This window comes from Mustelus asterias, unplaced genomic scaffold (genome assembly GCF_964213995.1).
Source record: "Mustelus asterias unplaced genomic scaffold, sMusAst1.hap1.1 HAP1_SCAFFOLD_776, whole genome shotgun sequence".
In the NCBI taxonomy this organism is placed as follows: domain Eukaryota; kingdom Metazoa; phylum Chordata; class Chondrichthyes; order Carcharhiniformes; family Triakidae; genus Mustelus; species Mustelus asterias.
Genome location: NW_027590723.1, coordinates 62,188 through 85,680, shown reverse-complemented (window position 1 = coordinate 85,680; position 23,493 = coordinate 62,188). Strand labels below are relative to the sequence as shown.

The following is a 23,493-nucleotide window of genomic DNA, read 5'->3' as shown; positions in this document are numbered from 1 at the left end:
GTGAAGACAGTGGCATAGTGGTAATGTCACTGGACTATTCCGAGACGCCTGAGGAACCGGGGCTCAAATCCCACAACGGCAGCTGGTGTTGTTTAAATTCGGTAAAATAATAATCTGGAATTGAAAGTTAGTCGCGGTGATGGTAACCAAGAAACTAGCATTGATTGTTGTAAAAAGCCATCTGGTTCACAAATGCCCTTTAGGGAAGGAAATCTGCCATCCTTGCCTGGCCTACACGTGACTCCAGAACCACAGCAGTGTGATTCATTCTTAACTGCCTTCTGCAATGTCTCAGCAAGCTACTCAGTTCAAGGGCAATTCAGGATGGGCAATAAATGCTGACCTTGCCAGCAATACCCACATCCTATCAAAGAATAAAGAAAGGAAAGCCCTTGCTTCAGTACTGTCTCGCAGTGTAAGACATCAAGGGAAACTTTCATATATTGCGAGTACAAGACTTTCTCATGTGGTTTGTAAGACGCTGCAATAAAACAGGAGTTTCCAGGCTTTGATTTTGTGAGCTGTGAATTTTTAAATCAACATTTCCCTGAACTTGCACTCTATCAAGCTGTGATATTAACAGATGTTGACAATCTGATTTAGGACTCATTGCCCTTCAGCAGTAGAAACAGCCAAACTGTTGCAAATCTCCAAGCCTGCATAGATTGAATAGGGCATAAGAGTGAGTGAGAAAGATAATTGCAGATAACTGAATTACTTTGCCTTTGTGGGTCAGTTTGCCCAGGGCCTATTGGCTGTCGCTTGGACAAATCTCCAGTAATCCTAAAGCTCTTTTTTATAGTAATACTGTAATTTTTGTGTCTAGTTGAAATGATTGAATATTCAGTCATGCTCCACGTTGCATTTTTAATTACTAAATGTTATGTATACATATTTTAAATTACATTCTCCTCTCTCCATTTTGCCTCAACCCTGATATTTCTCTTCGCCCCCCCCCCGCCTCCCCCCCTTGCGTGATTTTTCTTATTGGTTCTGACTTTTCCCGTGAGGTCTGCAGCTTTTAGCTGGAAGCTGAAGGACAGTCGTAACAATTCACTGCTCCGTCTGTCATGCTTTATGATTGAGTGAGCTTAGTCAGCTTCCGAGGTCTTACTGTCCCCTCTCACCTCCAATCCAAGCACAGCAGATGAATCACGCGTGACAGCCTAACATAAGAACTGACTAATCTCTAAAGCTGCAGGAAAATATAATTTCTCCATCTATTCTTTTCAGCTTAATTTCCTGGACTGTATACCCTAAGCTCTGCCATGATTCTAGGTATGCAACTGGAAAAATATTTCTTCCTCCAACTTAGTTGATCTTCTATGACCACCTTCAAGCTATACACCACAAAACCTTTACTTTCATTTCAAATGCACAGTTTCCTTGACTTCCGTAAGTCTAGTTAAATCGATGCCATGAAGCATAGAATAGAATCCCTAGAGTGCAGAAGGAAACCATTCGGCCTATCGAGTGCATTGACCACGATCCCACTCAGGCTCTATCCCCATAACCCCATGCATTTACCCTAGTTAGTCTCCCTGACCCAAAGTGGCAATTTAGCATGGCCAATCCATCTAACCCGCACATCTTTGGGAGGAAACCAGAGCACCTGGAGGAAACCCACACAGACACGGGGAGAACGTGCAGACTCCACACAGACAGTGACCCAAGCCAGGAATCGAACCTGGGTCCCTGGTGCTGAGGCAGGAGTGCTAACTACTGTGCCACCCATCTTTGGCAATAACCTTATCCTGAATCTATGTACATTATTGACCTCACCATCTCCTTTGACCCAAATTAAATTCCCACATCTCCATTGCAAATCTTGTCCCTGAGAAGCTTTCATTCCTCTTTAATGCTAAAGACCTGTTTTCCCCTTAGTTCCAAATTTGTTTAGGACTTAAAGCAACTGTTCTAATGTATGCTTTGAACTATTTAACACAGTTCTCCAAATGTTCCTTGACCATCCCCATCAAAGCAGATTCAACAGGTCATTGATGGTGTTTGCAACATCTTAGTTATTGACTCTGAAGTGTTTTGGGGTACTGAGGGCATGAATCTAACTGCAGTTTCTTTCTTCATTTGAATTTAAGGATTGCGTGTTCTGTTGTCTGAGATTCTGCCAGAAGGTTACTGTCTTCATTATTTCAAATTCATAGTCAAAGTACAATATTCATTTAATAGTTCTGCAATAAATATCCTTCTGACCCCAATCTGTTTTGAGTGGGTCCAGCTCTTCCCTTGCCTGTATTTAAGTTGATGTACCCATGAAAATCTTTGTGATATACAAGTTTCATATGCCCTCCTTTGCTGTTATAATTTTCTTCATCTACTTTGGTTGCTTTCAATCCTCAATTACAATAGTATCTTTGATCTTGTTTCAGCATTCTTTTACTTGTCGTAATGAGTCCCATAGATTGTGACCACATTGCGGCAGCATTACTTCCTCAAGCTTTTCCACAAAACAGCACCATGAGTATATTCCATAGTCGGTCCCTAGAATCGCTGCCATCCTTTTGACATTTCTCTCTCGTCTCTTCAGAGTTGATTTTATGTTGAGAGCTTGTTTTTTTGACCCCACTCCTTTTCTCGTCCTCCAACACCAACAAGATGCAAACCCCCAGCCCCTGTCCAACCCAAAGAAAAGCTGTGATACTGCAATCATCTCATGGTCACTATCCCAAAGATGTTGTCTTGCTATCCGATCAGGAACTGAAAATGGGTCTGAATATTTTCCATATCCTTGCTGATAATTGCAATACTTGCTCCATTCAGCTCCCAGCTGGATGCAAGTGTAGGAGTAATTCCCAGCGCAGAAACCTGCGGAATCGCTCTTTCACGTGTATGTTATGCATGACCTGAGGTTTGGGTTTAAGTTGAATCTGTTCCTTACAGCCTGCAGTCTCCTGCTAACTGAGGATGCTGCAGGCAGGGTGAATGTTCCACTCTCGCGCAGTGTGTTAGATTTTAGTGCTTGTGACCAAGTTGCAATCTGAATGCAAGAGCTGTTGTTAAAATAAAAGTTAAAGTTTATTTATTAGTGTCACAAGTAGGCTTACATTAACACTGCAATGAAGTTACTGTTACTGTGAAGTTACCTCGTCACCACACTCCAGCGTCAGTTAGAGTACACTGAGGGAGAATTTAACATGGCCAGTGCACCTACCATGCACATCTTTGGACTGTGGTAGGAAACCAGAGCACCCAGAGGAGACCCACGCAGACACGGGGAGAATGTGCAAACTCTGCACAGACAGTGACCCAAGCCGGGAATCGAACCCAGATCCCTGGCGCTGTGAGGCAGCAGCGCTAACCACTGTGCTGCCCCTATTTTATTGAGACTTTGTTGAACTGTGTCCTGTTTTGACTGAATACGCAGTGATTTCTCATTTGTCTGAGAAGATTGTATAATTGTGATTGGAGCATTCCATTGCTGACCAGAAACTACAGACGGTCCATGTCATTGACTTTATCTGTGTGTTTTTGAATGCGTTTTCAGGAATGTGAAACGAAGATTGCCCAGGAAATTGCCAGCCTTTCCAAGGAGGATGTTTCTAAAGAAGAAATGAATGAGAACGAAGAAGAAGTTATCAATATTTTACTCGCTCAGGTAAACACAATGTTTTAGCTTTATTCGGTGCTCAATTAATTTTTGGTTCCACATAGATTTTGTGCGTACACTACCTGGGTTTTAAATTATTTTCAAGTAGCTTTTAATTCTCTAAAGAAAAAAATGTCCCTCTTTAAAGAAATAAATGTTTTGTTGGGGTTTAGGTGCATTCAAAATATACATTCTCGTGCTCGGTGTAAAGATACCATTTCACCAACCTGCTAACATTCCCAAAGAACAGAAACATGCCCTGTTATATATTGTAAGCTGGATAGTGGAGTGCAGGATGTTCAATTAAAAATCTTTTACAAAATTGGTTATCGTTTGGACTAACGTGGGTTAATGAAGCAAAAACAGAAAATACGGAAAAATCTCAGCTGGTCTGGCAGCATCTGTGGAGGGAGAATAGAGCCAACGTTTCGAGTCTGGATGACCCTTCCTCAGAGCAGGTTAATGAAGGATAGGCATCGTAGATTTGTTTAAGACATGTCATATCTGACAAACTTGATTGGAGCTCTTCCGTTTAATAACACACAAGCTGATGAAGGTGGTGTGACTGATATCCATTTGGATTTTTAAAAGGTGTTTGGTCAAGTGTCATGCAAAAGAATTTCAAAATTGAAACCCATGGGATCTTAAAGGATTAAATACAGTGTGGGTGTGGAAATAGCTAAAAGACAGAGAAAGCGGAGAGTATTGGTGAATGATGGTTGATCAGACTGGAGGGAAGTATGTATTAGTGTTTCATAGTGGGTCGGTATTAGAGTTGGTGCTCTTTTAACATATTTTAATGGCCTGGACTTTGGTATGGGGCATAATTTAAAAGTTCTCAAATTATGCCAGACTTTAGAAATGTGGTAAATAGCAAGGAGAACAGAAACAGACTTCAGGAGAGCATAGACTAGTGAAATGGGCAAACACGTGGCAAATGCAAAATAATGCAGTGAAGTGTAAGGTAATGCATTTTAGAAAAAAATATACATTTCAAGAAGTATAATTTTAGCGTGGATACAGAAACAGAGATCTGGGTTTTCTCGTGCAAATCTTTAAAGGTGACAGGACAAGTTGATGAGGCTGATTTTTTAAAAAACGTTGCATTTTTGGCTTTATAAGTAGAGCCATCAAAAATAGAAGTGAGGAACTTGTGCTGAGCCTTTCTAAATCACTGGCTAGGTCTTAGCTGGAGTATTGCATCCAAATCTGCACACCACACTTTAGATAGAATGTCAGCCCCTTGGAGGTGAGGGAGATTTTGTATCAGGGCTGAGGGATTTCTGTTATGTGGAGAGATTAGAGAAACTGTGATCTGCAGCCTGTTCAGAGTCATGTGCAAGAGCATCAAGGAAGCAGTGGATGATATTAATCCTCCCATTGGAATGAAACTAATGTACGGTAGTGATCTGAGTTGAGAACACTTTTTAGAATGCATTTAGCGTAACTTCCTACATCAGTATGCTTTTCGTCTGAGAAGAAAGGGAACTTTGTTTCTTTTAGTTTGGGAAATGAAATAAGAAAAATAGCTGATGGAGAGTCGAGCAACTGGGAAGTGATGACCACATATTCAAGTTCAGTGTAAGGGCAGAAAGAATAATGAGTGGAAGATGAGGGTGCTGGGCTAGAAGAAGAGTATTTCAGTGAGGTAAGAGAGAATCTGGCCTAGTTTAACTGACAGGTTAGGGAATGGGTTGGTAGGTCTGCAGTGGCCACTCTTCACATATGGGGTGACAAGAGTACCAAATAAATATCCTCCTGTAGGGAGAAAAGGGATGCATCGAATAATTGAGTTTTATCGGTAACTTAAGAGATCAAAACAACCTATGAGGAAGCATGTACTAATATTCGGGTTAAGAGTAGTCAAAATCCATGAGGAGGTGGGGGAATCAAACTGTATTGGGGATGAGGAGGAAATTAGGAAATGCTAAAGCAAAATATGAAAAAAAGCTAGCAGGTAATGTAGGTAGAGGTTTTATAAGCATATTACAAGTCTAAGAACAGTAGAAATAAGGTAAAAGTGACCATGAATCAATTATATAATTTAATTATGGAAAATGCTGATATGACAGATCAATCAAAATTGTGCATCAGTTTTTACACAGTGTAAGAATTCTGGTGTACTCGAAGAAGACTTGCAACAGTGAAGAGAGAATATGAAAAGGAATTGGTTTTAAATGAGAGCTGTGACTGGAGGTGTCACTGGTCCCTCATTGCATGCACCCTAGACCATTAAATGAAGTCAGGATAGAAATGGCTAATTATAAATCAGTTTAACATCTCTTTGAATCCATAATTTGAGATTATATTAGCAAGTGTTAGATATGCATGGATTTTAGAAAGTATTTAGAAGATAATTTATAAAGTGTGATGGATGCAATTTAACGTAGGTAATTGTGAAACAATACCTTTGAGGGCACACATTTGATGGAAAGACGCAGAAGCATGTGGATTAGCATCAAGCCCTTTATCATTAAGAGACTATCGACCTGACATGTTGACTCTGTTTCTCCCTTCACAGATGCTATCAAATCTTGAGTATTTCCAGCATTTTCTGTTGTTACTTCAGGTTTCCAGCATCTTTACTTTACTTTTGCCTTGTACTGGTACTGGAGAATCACGGTGCCTGTAGAATGATATTTTACGATACATTATTGCCTTGAGGAACAGACAAAGGAGTGGAAATGTGGTTTCAGTTTACTAAGTATTAAAGTTGCGTAATTGAATCATTGAAACACTCAGAATGTGCCATTCTCCAGCGTAGTGTGGTGCATTACAGTCGAGGCACAGCAGGACACAGTTCCTCGCTGTCACGGTTTTGACATTGCTCGAGAGTTGCTTCAGTTCTCATGTGGAAGAGTTGTTTTAAAGGAGAATGAGATCCTGACAGAGCAGGAGGAACTGGTGGCCATGGAGCAGTTTTTACGGCGGCAAATTGCATCTGAGAAAGAAGAAATTGAACGCCTTCGAGCTGAGATTGCAGAAATTCAAAGGTGAGTGAAAGCATAAAAGTTTGTACAAAGAGCAGAACTTGAGAACTTTTGTGTGGATGGGGAGGATTATTAATGAATATGCTTTACTGTTAAAATCCCCATGTTATCTGTTGATTTGATTTATTATTGTCACATGTATTAACATACAGTGAAAAGTATTGTTTCTTGCGCGCTGTACAGACAAAACATACCGTGCATAGGGAAGGAAAGGAGAGAGTGCAGAATGTAGTGTTACAGTCATAGCTAGGGTGTAGAGAAAGATCAACTTACCATAAGGTAGGTCCATTCAAAAGTCTGATGGCAGCAGGGAAGAAGCTGTTTTTGAGTCGGTTGGTATGTGACCTCAGACTTTTGTATCTTTTTCCTGACGGAAGAAGGTGGAAGAGAGAATGTCCGGGGTGTGTGAGGTCCTTAATTATGCTGGCTGCTTTTTCGAGGCAGCGGGAAGTGTAGACAGAGTCAATGGATGGGAGGCTGGTTTGCGTGATGGACTGGGTTTCGTTCACAACTCTTTGTAGTTTTTTGCAGTCTTGGTCAGAGCAGAAGCCATACCAAGTTGTGATACATCCGGAAAGGATGCTTTCTCTGGTGCATCTGTAAAAGCTGGTGAGAGTCACACTTGATTGAATTTAAGTAGCCCTTTGTTAGGTTTGTGAAGTGATTGATTGCCATTGCATTTTGGTTCCCATCTCAGGAGACTAATCAATCCAGATTGTTCTGAATTAGTGACATATGATATTTCCTTTATTTCTATTCAATGATAAGGAGCTATATGGCAACATTGAGAATTCCAAGTTATGAACTATTTTTGGAGTGCAGTTGTTGCTGAAACTGCTTATAAATTTCAAGAGAGATGGATAGCATTATTGAGCAGCTAAAACATTTGCAAAAAACTCTCTTTGTAACAGTTTTAACCATTAAACAAATGAGGCCATTCAAATCAGCAGTTTAGATAAATCAGCAGTTTCGATAAAACAGTAGTTCCTGGAATACTCGAGAGTGAAGGAAGTCTTATTCTGAATATGAAGTAGTTTTGAGGAACCAATATGCATAAGAAAATGAAGGCGCGAGTGTTGCTTACGATTGATATCAAGGGCTGGGTGTACCCCAGACCGTTTAGGGTGGACATTGAGGGAATGATAGAGGGATTACTGCAGATTTTCCACTTCATTAGAGGCTTGCGCTTTTTTCCTAAACAATAGCAGTGGTTGGTGCACTTATATAGTATCTTTCATTAGAAAAATGTTTGACTGCCTGGTGTATTGGCCAACATTTATCTTCAGCTAACATCACTAAATTAGATTATCTGGTCATTATCGCATTGCTGTTTGTGGGACCTTATTAAGTGCAAATTGGCTGCTGTGGTCCCTGTAATTCATTAGCTGTAAAGTCCTTGGGCCAATCTGAGGTTATAAAAGGTGTTCCATACATGCAAGTTCATTCGTTCTTTCCTGTTTTAGTTTTACAGAAAGGATACTGAGCCACAGGCAGCATCTCCTTTGTTAGGAGGTTCACCAAAGCTTAGACAGTGGGCTTTAAGCAGTGTGTTGAAGAAGGAGACATTGAGAGCTGCAAGAGGAGGGAGCTTGGAGAGTGTGGGGCCTAATCGACTGAAGGCAGTCAGCAGAGGTCAGCAAAAAGGAGGGGGGGGGGGGGGGGGTGAATGCACAGAATGAGAGAAAAGGATACTCGATAATTGAAGAGTATAAAAGGGAAAGCAATGAAATGGATTTAATGCAGAGAAAACAGAAAAATGGAACTGTAAAACAGTATTCTACCGTAAACATTCTACATTTCTATTGCTTTTTGCTTCACTTCATGACAGCATCCAGTGTTAGCACTTTAGTCAATTGCAGTCATTCTGTATTCACCATTACAGTTAAGATTATGCCAATTATTTGTGGTTGAAGGAAAGATAGGAATTTAAGATTACAAGGCTGAGATGCAACCAGCAAGTCCGCCCTGCACCTGTTTGACATTTCCAGCTGGAATTCCTTTCCCATCTCAAAACCACATCCCTGTTGGGCGAATAATGAAGTCAGTCCACTTCAATTCTCGTAATTCAGCTGATGTGGCATTTACTGCACCGGGCAGCACTCCCACTTTTTTCAGCGGTATCTCTTAGTGGGTGGCTGAGGATGCCAAAGCAGAAATGATGTGGGCCAGATATCTGACTTGCAGTTTGCAGCATAATTTATCAAAGACTGGATCGGGGAATCAGAAAAATTAAACCCATTTAAAATACCATGTGTACAAGTAAAGTTACTACAAATGTGGCTCGCTCCCACGTAAGATGACATGTTTAAAATGTTATTTTCCTGTCGTTTAGCCGACAGCAGCAGCACGGGCGGAGTGAAACTGAGGAATATTCCAGTGAGAGTGAGAGCGAGAGTGAGGATGAGGAAGAGCTGCAGCTCATCCTGGAAGATCTTCAGCGTCAAAATGAAGAGTTGGAGGTAAGTTTATATCATTAGATTCCTAATCGCTCTAAAAGGAGCCACTGAATCCTCTGGACAGCAAAGTTAGTGAGTAGTACTGTATTAATTCTTACAATTAGACAACTTCCATGTAATTATTTTTCAGTTGAGACAATTAACAGTCCAAATATTCATAACTTTCCCTTGACCATTGCTGTTCCAGATATTCATAACTCAAGTATTTTATTTTATATCATTTTCAATTCAGCAGCCAGTGATGGGAACATGGAAATGACAGGAGCTAGTGGGAGTCACTCAATGTGGCTACTTCCTTTGAACACTACAGTCCGTGCGTTTTGTTTTCTGACTATTTGTGGCCTCGAATATTAGTCATCACTGAATATTTGAGAGAGAGTCTATGCAGTTCACTTCAACTGCTGAAAATAGAAGTGCAGGATTCTACAGAGAATGCCATGAGCCTGTAGACTTCACCTAGCACCTCCCAGATGTAAATTGAGAAATCTTGTAGCCAGGTTTTCACTGACCATGTTTTACCCACACAGACAGTATAGAGTTCCACTAATTCCCGTCAACGACCGGAAATCCGTCAGGAACAGTGGCTGTGTACACTTTGCCCACTCCGTGACTGCCAGCCCATGAGCAACTGTCCCTGATGCTCTTCTGGTTGACGGCAGGAGTTTTGATTGGTATCAGTTTCACTGTGGCACATAGAGAAAAAGAACTTGCTGGCAACACTTCGTGCCAGTTCCCAATCTGGGATGGGATCTCCATCTCAATGAGATTCTATGTGAGTGCTGTCTCAAGTTAAATCCAGTCCGTTAAGGTTTTGTGCAGGAATTTCCACAGGTAGCTCATTTGGTACATAATGGGGCTCTTAATCCCAGGGTCATCATTTAAAATCCCACATTGGGTAATGAGTTTTTTCTTAAATCGTTTTGTAAAAATACATTTTTATTGATATTTTGCTAAAAAGTACCCTTAATGTTGCAATCTTCCACATTGGAAGATTGAGGATATCATTTACTAACATCCTGATTGTGTGTGTGTGTGTCTTTGTCAATAATTCATCATTCGAAGTATGTTTTGCAGAGGGAGCAATTGATAAAATGACAGGTTGATTAGATACAACAACATGCAATTGGTCCTAGTTTCTATGTTTTTTACGTTATGGACTGCAGAGGCCTAAAATGGATAACTTTAACTCATTGTTAGTCTGTGTCAAGCCAACTTGTTTGTTTTAATGCTTGTAACTGACACTATGATACACTGAGAATGCAACTGTAGGAAGTGCTCCCCTCGTGTTGTGACACACATAATCACAGCCATATATTTTTTGCAAATGATTTGGTTATTTTTATGTCAATAGTTACAATCTGTAAATTTCTTTTGCTGAAAAAGAAAACTCTAAAGGATTGCTTTTAAGTTTTGTTTATGAATTGCACCCAGTTGTGGCAGTTTAGCGTTCACTTTCTTCTCGTGTCAGGTGAAGAACAACCACCTGAATCAAGCGATCCACGATGAACGGGAGGCCATCATTGAGCTGCGAGTGCAGCTTCGACTGTTACAGCTGCAAAGATTGAAACAAGAGAAACAGACTCAGGAAGATGCGGAGGAGCTTGGAGAGAATGCCACTAGTGCTCAGCCGCACCGGGACTCTGTGAGCGACACAAGAGTCGCGCAGGAGCAGCCCAAATCTGTGAAGGAAACTTTGAAACCCTCTCCAAGCAAGGATCGTAAGGAGACCTCGATTTGAAGAGCTCTTTCACGATTTGTCTCATTACAGCTGCACTTAACAAAACTCTGACCAGAAAGCTGTACAAGCAGTGAACTGTAACAGCCATTGTTATATATCCTTTTCTACAGTTCATTTTTGGTGAATGAAAGTTACAATATCCCACGTATAAAGTTAAAAGCCATGAGGTGAAATGGTGTTGGTAAGCACATAGAAAACATCTTTTGAGTTTTTTTAATGGAGATGGGGGCTTTTGTTTTGTTACAAAGAACTGTGAAAAGTCTCCAGGCCACTTTTTTTTTTTGTTTTGTAATTATGCATGTGGAAAGTACTTTATTTTAAATTGAATTTTCCCTATTAAAAGAAATCTATATTTCTAGCTGAGTATCAGTCGGTGCCAGGAATGTTCAGGATAGCGGCCTATAAGTAAACATTAATAAATACAGATGAGTGATTCAATTGAATTGTTATCCAGTGAGCAAAGTCGATAAATGTTATGTGCTTGTCAGTAACCTGTCTTTATTTTATATCTTAGTAATTATCATTCATTAAAATGGTTGGAGGATATTTGCATAGATTTCACAGTAATACCGACCTGATTGTGTCCTGGACTTCTGATAAACTCCTGCTTTTGTACAGTTGTTTGCACTGATCCATAATTTAAAATAAAAATGACAAACTGTCCGTATGTGCACGTGTTGAGAACATTCCAGAGCGACTCGAGGCTTTGGTGAAGCGTCTTTCAGTTCTGGATTGTAGTTTTTTTTTTATTAATGCAAATAATCTCAGCTCAATTATTCAAGTGCCATTACTTTGAAAATGATTGCCACTAATGACAAGAGACTGCCTGGTGCAAATATCATGACCGGTTAACCTTTCATCATCACTTAAACTCTTCATAGTCAATGTGCTGTTAGAACTCCGGGAATCTGCCTTCAGAAAGTAGATTCTGTGTGTAATCAATTCATTACCTGCTGAATAAAATACCTTTTTACTTAATTTGTTCTCTATAGATTGTGGGTATTGGTCTGAAGTCAGCTCTATCCCAATGCTCAGATTTTGCTTGAGCCTTTGTCTTTGCTGTGTATTTATAATTTGTTGAAAAGTAGAATTCTAATAGCTCTTTATGACACGGGTATTGTTACCATGGCTGGGATTTATTGCCCATTCCCGGTTACCCCTCGAGCTAGTGGTAGAGGTACTCTCCACACCGCTGTTAAGTAGGAGGTGCCAGGGTTCTGAACCGGTGACAATGAAGTAATGGCGAAGACTAGAGTGCTGAATGACTCAGCAGTGACGGTCTTCCCAAGCATCTGCTGCCCTTGTCCTTCTGGATGGTGGAAGAGACATTTTTGAGAAGTGCTGAAGTAACAACCTTGGTGACTTTCTATGCTGTATAAAGTCCACACTGCTCAAACCTGTCCTCAGTCACTGTGAGCAAATGCAGTTATGGGGAATCCCTGGGTATCATACAAAGGTGGAAATCCTGACAGATCTTCCCCTCTAATCCAAGACATTGATATCAATTGCAGCTTTCCTAACAGCAGCCTTCTCACTGTAATCAGCAAATGTTGCACAGATTGAACTGGAGCCTCCTCTGGTCTGTACTGGTTCAACCTGGAGAGATGCTAAGAAGTCAAACTGGTTTTAACCTAGAGGACAGTTTCACCATGTAAAGCTTCACGAGGCACTTAAAGCTGTAATCAGACAAATAAAGGTAAAGGATTAGTTTTAAGAAGAGCCTTAAGAAGGCAATGGAAGTCTTTAGGAAATGAATGATTGAAGTCAAGAATTGGGGGTCGCTGTGTGGAGTTGCACATTCTCCCCATGTCTGCGTGGGTTTCCTCCAGGTGCTCTGCTTTCCTCCCACAGTCCAAAGATGTGTGGGTTAGGTTGATTGGCCATGCTAAATTGACCCTAGTGTCAGAGGGATTGACAGGGTAAATATGTGGGGTTATGGGAATAGACCCTGTGTGGGATTGTGATCGGTGCAGATTCGATGGGCCGAATGGCCTCATTTTGCACTGTCTGGATTCTATGAATCAATCTCTGCTTTCTTGCTCCCTCGTTTTTATCGCTTCCCCTCTGGTTCTTTTACATTCGACCTGATTCCCCTTTGTACTTCCTACCTAACATCTGTCGTATGCATCCCCCTTCCTTTTCATCTTCACCTCTATCTCGGCATCCAGGCTGCCATCGATTTTTATGTCCTAACATAGAAACTAGAAGCAGGAGTAGGCCATTCCGCGCTTCGAGCCTGCTCTATCGATGGCTGACCATCAAATTCAATATCCTGATCCTTCTTCCTCTCCGTATCCCTTGATCCCTTAAGCCCCTAGAGCTATATCTAATTAAAGTCAAATAACGTTTTGGCCTCAACTACATTCTGTGAATTCCACACATTCACCCACCTTCTGGGTGAAGAAATTTCTCTTCACCTCAGTTCTAAAAGGTTTATCCCTTATCCTCAAACTATGACCCCTAGTTCTGGACTCCCCCACCATTGAGAACATTCTTTATGAATCTACCCTGCCTAACCCTGTTAGAATTTTATAAGTGTCCATGAGATCCCCCCCCTCACTCTTCTAAACTCCAGTGAATAGAATCCTAACCGATTTAGCTTCTCCTCATATGACAGACCTGACATCCTTGGAGTCAGCCTGGTAAACCTTCACTGTACTCCTATAACAAGGAAATACACCTCGACATTTCCTGCAATACATTTTCTTTGAAGGTGACTCATTGTTTAGCCACCACCTTTTCCGCCAGCATTTGATTCCAACTCCGTCAACTCATACATTCTCATCCCATCGAAGTTGGCTTTTCCTCAATTAATTATCCCTGCTCTATATTCTTTGTCCTTTTCCATGGCCAGCCTAAACTTTATGATATAATGGTTACTGTCCCCTTAAAGCTGCCTCATTGACATTTGATCCACTTGGGCCGACTCATTCCCCAGAACCAGGTCCAGCATCGCCTGCCTTTTCGTTGGACCAGAAACATACTGCTGTAGAAAATAACCTGCAACACACTCCAGGAGCTCTCGCTCCTCTTGTCCCTTTACTCTATTCCTATTCCACTCTGTTTAGATAATTGAAGTCTCCCATTACACTTACTCTATAATTCTGGCACCTCTCAATTTCTTTGCAAATTTATTTCTCTACATTCCTTCCACCAAGTGGAACCAGTCAATATCATTTCACCTTTTTCCTTCCTTACCTCTAGCCAGAGAGATTCCAGCCTTGACCCCTTTGGAATATCCTGTCTACAGTGCTGTGCTGTATTTTAATCAATACTCCATTTCTCCAGCCATGTGTTGAACTGCTCAATCTTTCTATTCTTACACTTTTCAGTAGTATGTGGTACTGGAAGTAATTCTGAGATTGCTGCTCTTAAGGTACAACTTTTTAATTCCCTAACTCCCTAGATTCTGCTTTTAGGACATTATTCCTTTTCCTATCTGTGCCATTGGTCCCAATGTCGACAGCGACCTCTGGCTGTTTGTCCTTCCCCAAAAGAATGTCTTGCAGCCACTCTCTGATACCTTTGATCCTGACACCAGGGAGGCAACATACCATCCTGGAGTCTCATCTACAATCACAGAAATGCCTGTCTGCTCCCCCTAACTGTGGAATCCTTTACCACTCTTACCTCTCCCCTCCTGTGCAACTGAGCAACCCATGGTGCCCTGTACCTGACTCTTGCTATAGTCCTCTGAAGAACCATCCTGCTTGCCAGTATCCAAAATAGAAAAGCGGTTAGAGAATGAGATAGCTTCACTACCTGTCTGTCTCTCTTACATACTCTAGCAGTCACCCCTGCCTTTGTACTTAGCTGCAGTGTGGCCACTTCTCTAAATGTGTTATCCACGTAATCCTCAGCCTTGGGGATGTACCACAGTGACTCCAGCTGCCATTCGAGTGCCGTAACCCAGAGCTCAAGTTTCTGCAGCTGGTGACACTTCCTGCAGATATAGTCGTTGAGGGCACTTTATGCATGCACAACTTCCCACATACCGTAGGATGCGCATTCCACATGGTTCGAGCTGGCATACCTTAATCTGCCAGTAACTCAATAATCATCTCCTCTGTGCTGAGTCAAGGAAGCCCTGTACTTGCTAACCAAGCAACTTATGGAATATCCTGAGATATTTTTAGATTTTATCTGTAAATTCCTGTCTCTCTCTCTAACCTCCTGCTGCTTAATGGCTGCCTTCTGTCCTGTAGCCATTCTATGATATTGAATATGCTGGGGCAAACGCCAAAGCAGATTGTCACCAATTTTGGGAGCCAAGGTAAAATGATCCATTAACTTCATTCCAAACTAAGCCGCAGGTTTCCATCTGTAACACTCTTTCTTAACTGTAATAAGTTTGTAAATACACCGAGTTTATTTCTTTGTGGGAGTTTCTCTCTAACTTCTGTTCTTTTAGTTTTAAAACTGCAGTGTTGTTGCAAAATAAATATAATTACCCTTTCTAGCTCTAATTTGAGGAGAATGAAGAACTCACTGCAACACGGAGTGGGTTGAGACAAATAGCAAAAACGCATTGAAGAGGAAGCTAGATAAACAGACGGAGAATAGATAGGGTGAGATGAAGTAATGTAGAAGAAGGCTCACGTGCTGCATAAAAGTTGAACCAAATGACCCTGTTTGTGCTGTCAATTCTATGTGACCGTATGGAGTCTAGGAATTGTATGTAGAGCCATACATGTCCAAGAAATGAATGATTAAAATAAGTTTTGTTAAAAATAAACATGAAACATTAATTATTAGAATCATAGAATTCCTACAGTGTGACTCTGCGCTGACTCTCTGATCGAACATCTTACCCAGCCACCCCCCTCCATCCCTCTAACCCCATGCTAATCCCGCTGACACTAAGGGGCAATTTAACATAGATAATCCACCTGACCCGCGCATCTTTGGAGTGTGGGAAGAAACTGGAGCACCCGGAGTAAAACGCAGACGCAGGGGAGAATGTGCAAACGCCACACGGACAGTCACCCGAGGCTGGAATTGAACCCGGGTCCCTGATGCTGTGAAGCAGCAGTGCTAACCACCATGCTGCCCCTAATTATACCATAATGACACATAATTGGGGGAGGTGGTATGATCTATATACTCTGTTGTAATCCTTATAATCTTCATAGAGATTGATTACAGTAAAAGTTTTTAAAAGTTATGTTCAAACCAAAATCAACAATTCAAACAGTTAACAGGCAAAATGATACTTAAAATAAAAGGGCAGTTCCAAAGATTCTCCCAGCTCTCTGGCAGACTTTCACCATTCCTTGCAACACCCAGTCAAAACGTCAAGGGTCTTCACCAACAGCTCCACTCAGTTTGAGTTTTCTGGATATGATTATCAGCAGCAAGTTACATTTCAGCAAACCCTCTCTCCCTCCAGGCACTTCAGTCTTGACTCTACATATTTCCAGAGACTTGTGTCCCCACCCCCGTGAATTAACTTCATTAAACAGGATGGCCGGCCTCATAAAACTGCTCTCAACAGAGGCATTGCTTCTACAACCAAGAGATTCTCCTCTGTTCTCTTTCTCTTGAACAGAAACAGAATACTTAAGAGTATCCTTGGTCTTTTACACCAGCAATTTTCTCTGCAAATACTGTTGTAAAAAAGTAAAGTTTATTTATTGGTCACAAGTAAGGCTTACATTAACACTGCAATGAAGTTACTGTGAAATTCCTGTGCTGTATCTTATCTCTGGACAGCCAGGCTGTACCTCAACACCCAATTATTTGTCTCTTTACTCTTTTTTTCAATTCTCATCTTCATGGCAATGTGGTGGCACAGTGGTGAGCACTGCTGCCTCACAGCACCAGGGACCTGGGTTCGATTCCCAGCTTGGGTCACTGTCTGTGCGGAGTCTGCACGTTCTCCCTGTGTCTGCGTGGGTTTGTTCCGGGTGCTCTTGTGTCCTCTCTCAGCCCGAATGATGTGCTGGTTCGGTACATTGGCTATGCTAAATTCTCCCTCTGTGTACCCAAACAGGTGCCAGAGTGTTATGATTAGGGGATTTTCAGAGTTCTTTCATTGCAGTGTTAATGTAAGCCTACTATTTTATGAGTGTGGCACAGTGGTTAGCACTGTTGACTCTCAGCGCCAGGGACCTGGGTTCGATTCCCGGCTTGGGTCACTGTCTGTGTGAAGTTTGCACATTCTCCCCGTGTCTGCATGGGTTCTTCCAGGTGCTCCGATTTCCTCCCACAGTCCAAAGAAGTGCAGGTCAGGTCCTTAGTGTCCCGGGATGTGTAGGTAAAGGGGATTAGTGAGGTAAATGTGTTGGGTTGTGGGGACAGGGCCTGGGTGGGATTGTTGTTGGTGCAGACTCGATGGGCTGAATGGCCTCCTTCTGCACTAGGGCTTCTGTGATGCTAATAAATAAACTTTAAAAATTTGCGATGGCAAAGGGATTACTCAGAAATGAGATGTTTGCTGGGAATTCCCATTACGCTCTTTCCAGAATTCTCCTACACTTTGGATTTAAAGGGAACTTCGCAAAATAAAAATACAGGCAAGGTTCATCACAACACTGTCTTTCCTCCCTGGACTTAATAACCTCATGGCATCTTTTAAAAGAGATGGCATCGCATCTCTTTTAATCAGTTTCACATCTGGTAGGGAAATACTTAATCTTCAGTTTTCTCAAAACCTGAAAATTGCTCACTCCCTCACTCACCCCGCCTTCTAAAAAATCTCAAATTTAGCTCACCTTGGGCAGGAACAGAAGATGCTTTCTCCTGACTCTTAATTTTTGTAAATGTGTAATGAGTCTTCGCAGAGTCTCTTAATCACATGACAGTTGAAACAGCGTTTGGCGGTCTGTTAGTCAAGTACTGTAAGAAGTTTAACAACACCAGGTTAAAGTCCAACAGGTTTATTTGGTAGCAAAAGCCATCTCCACGTCAAGTACTGGCCAGAAAGGTTTTTAATCATTTGAAGTTTGGAAAATAATGGCAAACATTTAATGCTGATACAGTATTTATAAATAAACCTTCAGCAATGTCACTTTAAGCATCATTTTTCATGGCAGTTGGATTTTTTGACTTGCGGTATTTACAGAATTTTAGAAAATGACCGCATTAAATTGAAGTTTTAAAAGAAATCTTACATTGTCTTGCAAATTGGCTATTTATGCATTAGCATCCACCACAGCCAGCTTTTGATCTTTGTGAGACAAATAAAAATCGATATTTAAAATGTATACAACAAACCCTTGCCCTCCCTAATTCCTAATGAAGTCAGTCTGAACTATGAACCAAAGATGTGCAGGTTAGGTGGATTGGCCATAACACTGCCCCTTAGTGTCCAAAGATTAGATGGATTAATCATGGTAAATGCGTGGGGCTAAGGGGATAGGGCAGGGGAGAGAGTCTGGGTGCGATAGTCTGTCAGAGAATAGGTGCAGACTTGGTGGGCCGAATGGCCTGCTTCTGTACTATAGGAATTCTGTATTCTTATACTGCAGATCACCACATCCAATTCAGCCCTCAATTACCTCTAGGAGATTTTCACGATAACTTCATTGTAGTGTTAATGTAAGTCTACTTGTGACACTAATAAATAAAAATCAACAATATTTCCTTCTCTTGGAACACTGTCCCCTACAACTGCATCAAGTTGACAGAAATCAGAGTATTTGCTCAGTGCTCCTCCATGTCCACTCCTCTCGTATGGCAGTCACACTCCTCGAAAAGCACCGACCTCTCACCAATTATTGACTCACCTTTGACTGCCCCCCCAGAATCTGCTGTCCTTACCTGGTTTGGCCAACATGTGACTCCAGAGCCACAGCAATGTGGTTGACTCTCAACAGCCCTCCAAGGGCAACAAGGGATGGGCAATAAATGCTGGCAAGCCAGCAATGCCCATGTCCCACGGATGAATAACAAAAAAATTACATCCCATCTGACCTTGGATCTTCTTACATAACAAATGTCTTTCATGTGATGCAGGCATCATTGGGAGTGTTTTCCTCGGCCATTTCAGAGCGCAGTTAAGAGTCAACCACATTGCTGTGGGTCTGGCATCACATGGGTGGTATAGTGGTTAGCACTGCTGCCTCACAGCGCCAGGAATCCAGGTTCAATTCCGGCCTCGAGTCAGTGTGTGTGGAGTTTGCACGTTCTCCCCTTGGTTTGTGCAAGCACTGGGTTTAATGCTGGCTTCAGGCCCCTTTTGAGAATTTGGTCTGTGATGGTAACATGCCACGTGTTTGGAAAACCTCAATGCTCCATGTCTCTCACCTTGAATAACCAGTGGATGTTAAGTCAGGAGCCAGTGGACTGCTTAACTCCTCCATCAGCCCTGTGTTCACTCGACTACATTAGCTCCTGCAACCACCCAGCTCCCTCCCACCCTCCACAACCACCCCGGAATAACTGCGCTCCTCTAATTCTAGCCTCTTGTGCATGCCCGGCTATACCTTTCTCACATTGGTGGCCGTGACTTCAGCTGACAAGGATCCAGATTCTGGAATTCCCTCCTCACACCTCTCCACCTTCTTTTCCTCTTTTAAGAAACTCCTTAAAGCCTGCCCGTGACCAAGCTTCGGTTCTTGGTTTTCTGTGGGTCACTGTATAACCGTGGGAGAGCAGTAGATGAAGAATTCCTCCACGTAGTGTTACAAGTGGGCCAGGAATGCACTTTAAGTGGGTGTGAGCAACAGGCCGTGATTTCCCTTCTCTGCAGTTTAAAGAGAAAACCACTGGAATGGATTCCAAGGTTGACAGAGGTTAAATATACTGCAGCAAGACAGCATAAGGGATCCATTATTATCAAAAGTATTGATATAATCCAAGAATTTAAAGAGAAAGTAAGCTCAGAATCAGTAAACCACAAAATTAAATAAAATAACTGGCTGCTGAACAGCAGCTAACTTATGAAACACTGCCACCTAGTGCAGCAAATAGTGATTGGGTTGAAAAAGAATCTTACAGCAGATAGGGGCCGGACCTGTATTATTTATTTATTCGTCATAAGCAGGCTTACATTAACACTGCAATGAAGTTGCTGTGAAAATCCCCTAGCCGCCACATTCCAGCGCCTGTTCGGGTACACTGAGGGAGAATTTTAGCATGGCCAATGCACCCAACCTTTATTGGTAATGTCTACAGGCATCTATCCATCAGTGATCTCATTCGATTAGCTGAATGTACTTTCATCTGTTCCTTTGGGGTTGTACGGTGGCACAGTGGTTAGCACTGATGCCTCACAGTGCCAGGGACTCAGGTTCGATTCCCAGCTCGGGTCACTGTCTGTGTGGAGTCTGCACATTCTCCCCGTGTCTGTGTGGGTTTCCTCCCACAGTCCAAAAGATGTGCTGGTGAGGTGCATTGGCCACGCTAAATCCTCCCTCAGTGTACCCGAACAGGCGCCGGAGTGTGGCGACTAGGGGATTTTCACAGAAACGTCATTGCAGTGTTAATGTAAACCTTACTTATGACACTGATAAATAAACTTTAAATGGACTTTCAAAAGGTTCCACCCAAATGTTTTATCAGCTATATTAAAAAAAGGCAGAGGAATTGGAGGCAACCTTGTAACATGGATTGGCAACTTATTGAGAGGTCAGAGACAGTGATAACAGTCCTGTGTTTGGCAAGCTCAGCTTTACATTAACTTGTAAAAAAAAAATCAAATACTGTAATGACTGGATTAAGAAACAGAGTGGCATTTGAGATAACAGTAAATTTGAGAGACACAGTTAATTCTGTAGATGGCAGCAGAAGTTACAAAGAGACGTGGACCCGCTGAGTTAATCCAGCAGTTTGCATTTTTATTTTAGAAGGCTCAGCAACAACAAATGGAGTTCCGGGTTGAGAAGTCAGAGGTCATCCATTCTGGGTCCAGACCATTTGGAATACTACCTTGGCAAAAATACAACTGTGAAGGAAAAGGTGATTTGAATGTCATGTTTAGCAATCTCAAATCTAGCAATCTCAAATCTAGCACAGGTACAAATCGGTAACTCAAAATATTTGTGCAATGCTATCTTTGATATTGAGGCGTTGGTGATGGCAGCGTGGGTGGAATACAAGGCAAGGGTGAGGGAGTTATGCTTCAGTGGTAGAGATGTGGTCAGATTCCAGGTCGAGTAGTGTTCAGTTTTGATCACAGGATCACAGGTTACTAGTGCAGAAGAGGCCCTTCGGCCCATCGAGTCTGCACTGCCGCATGAAATGCCCTCACCTGCCCACCTAATCCCACTTGGTCATCGTACTCTAGGAAGAGTATTTCAACCTTAGTGAGTGGGTACAACACATGTCTACAAAAAGCTAAATGAGGAGGACAGGTTGGCATATTCCCTTTAATTTAGAAGATTGAGAATGGTAGAATGGGGAAAGCACAGGAGACGGCCATTTGGCCCATCATCTCTATGCTAGCTCTCTGCAAGATCAATTTAGTTAGTTTCACTCCCTTGTCTTTTTCCTGGAGTCCTACAATCCCCCAACCCTACGCGGGTGCTTATCTACTTCTCTTTGGAAAGCCATGATTGAATCTGCCACCACCACTCCCTTAGGCAGAGCATTCCAGATCCTAATCACTGGCTTTTCTTCACGACACCTCTGGTTTTTTGCCATTCATCTCAAATCATGCTCTCTCTGGTTCACAGTTCCTCCGTCAATGTGAGCAGCTTCTCCCTATCTGCAACATCCAAGCCCTTGATGGTTTTGAACACCTCAATCAGATCTGATCTCTGGAGAAGCGAGCTATTTCTCAATCTGACCACGAGAGTGAAATCTCTCATCCCTGGAACCGTTCTCATAAATCTTTTTATTACGTCCCCTCCAATGTCCTCACATATTTCCTAAAATACAATACCCAGAATTGGACACAATACTCCAGTTGATGTTGAACAATATTTAATAAAGTTCCTCTGTAACTTCCAGCTTTTGTACTCTATACTCCTATTTGTAAAGGTCAGGATCCCGGAACCTTTATTAACCCCCCTGCACACAATCTCCCGGTCTCTCTGCTCCTGAATCCCCATTTGAATTAGGAGCAGAATTAGGCCACTCGGCCCATTGAGTCTGCTCCGCCATTCAATCATGGCTAATATTTTTCTCATCCCCACTCTCCTGCCTTTTCCCCATAACCCCTGATTCCCTTATTAATCAAGAATCTATCTCTGTCTTAAAGACACTCAATGACTGGCCTCCACAGCCTTCTGCGGTAAAGAGTTCCACAGATTCACCACTCTCTGGCTAAAGAAATTCCTCCTCATCTCTGTTTTAAATGATTGTCCCTTTAGCCCGAGGTTGTGCCCTCTGGTTCTAGTTTTTCCTACTATTGGAAACATCCTCTCCACATCCACTCTATCCAGGCCTCTCAGTATCCTGTAAGTTTCAATAGATCCCCCCTCATCCTTCTAAACTCCAACGAGTAAAGACCCAGAGTCCTCAACCGTTCCTCATACGATAAGCTCTTCATTCCAGGGATCATTCTTGTGAACCTCCTCTGGACCCTTTCCAAGGCCAGCACATCCTTCCTTAGATATGGGGCCCAAAACTGCTCACAATACTCCAAATGGTGTCTGACCAGAGCCTTATGCAGCCTCAGAAGCCTCTTCCAACCAAAATGTATCACTTCACATTTCTCTGCATTAAATTTTATCTGCCAAGTACCTGTGCATTCCACCAGCCTGTCTATGTTCTCCTGAAATCTTTCACTATCCTCTTCATTAACAAGTTTGATGTTATCAGCAAATTTCAGAACTGTGCCCTGCACACCCAAGTCTAGGTTGTTAACACAATGCAAGACTTGCTCCAGCCAGAAAAACAACCGCGCACCGTCGCACTGTTATTCTTGCTTTCCGTCACTTTGGCCCTTTCACATTCACGCTACTCCTGTTCTTTTCATTCCATAGATTTCAACTTCATTGACAAGTCTGTTATGTGGCACTTTATCAAACACGTTTCGGAAATCTATGTACACCACATCAACCCTCTCTGTTACCTCATTAACAAACTTAAACAAACATGATTTTCCCTTAACAAATGCATCTGCATTCCTTAATTAATCCACATTTGTCCAAGTGAAGCTTAATGTTGTCCCAAGTTACCATTTCTATAGATTTCCCCAAGGTTAATCAGATGGGCCTGTAGTTGCTGGGATTATCTATACTCCTTTTTGAACTAGAGCGTAACATTTGAAGTCTACCAGTCCTTTGGCACCGCACCCTTACGGAGGAGGATTTGAAGGTGCTTTGCCTTCTGCAATTTCCACCTTTACTTTCCTCAGTATCCATGGATGAATAATATCTGCTCATGTGGTGCAATGGTATTGTCACTGGACTAGTGTCCCAGAGACCCAGAGAAACGCTCTGGGGAGCTGGGTTCAAATCCCACCATAGGATTTAACCTGGAATTAAAAGTCTAAAGATAACCTTAAAACCCTTGTCCATTGTTGTAAAAACCCATCCTTACCTGTCTGGCCTCAACGTGACTCCAGATCCCCAGCAATGTGGCTGACTCAGAAATGGCCAAGCAAGTCTCGAGGGCATTTGGGAATAGGCCCATGTCCCAAGAAAGAATTTTAAAAAAATCTGATCCTGGTGATTTATCAACTTTAAGAACAGCCAGCCTTTTCAATACCTCCTCGTTTAGCACACCCAGTGTCTCAATTACCTTCCCTTTCACTAGTTCTTGGGCAGCATTATAATCTTTGGCAAGGACAGATGCAAAATGTTAATTTCATACCTC

General features: G+C 42.1%; 1 protein-coding gene across 4 annotated transcripts in view; it reads left to right on the top strand.

Moving 5' to 3' along the window:
- ralbp1 (ralA binding protein 1) overlaps positions 1 to 11,766 on the top strand; it is a 38,663-nt gene extending 26,897 nt beyond the window's left edge. Inside the window, exons 7-11 of one of the 4 annotated variants that reach the window (XR_013496410.1) lie at positions 3,503 to 3,613; positions 6,476 to 6,597; positions 8,058 to 8,226; positions 8,927 to 9,053; positions 10,519 to 11,766. Coding sequence is in view for 2 of the 4 variants with exons in the window: in XM_078205493.1 (XP_078061619.1) it covers positions 3,503 to 3,613; positions 6,476 to 6,597; positions 8,927 to 9,053; positions 10,519 to 10,788 (630 nt within the window). In the remaining 2 variants the exon portion in view is untranslated. Of the gene's footprint in view, positions 1 to 3,502; positions 3,614 to 6,475; positions 6,598 to 8,057; positions 8,227 to 8,926; positions 9,054 to 10,481 lie in introns of all 4 variants that reach the window. The other 3 variants (XR_013496411.1, XM_078205493.1, XM_078205494.1) reach the window with 3 other exon arrangements.
- The last annotated feature ends 11,727 nt before the right edge of the window (positions 11,767 to 23,493 follow it).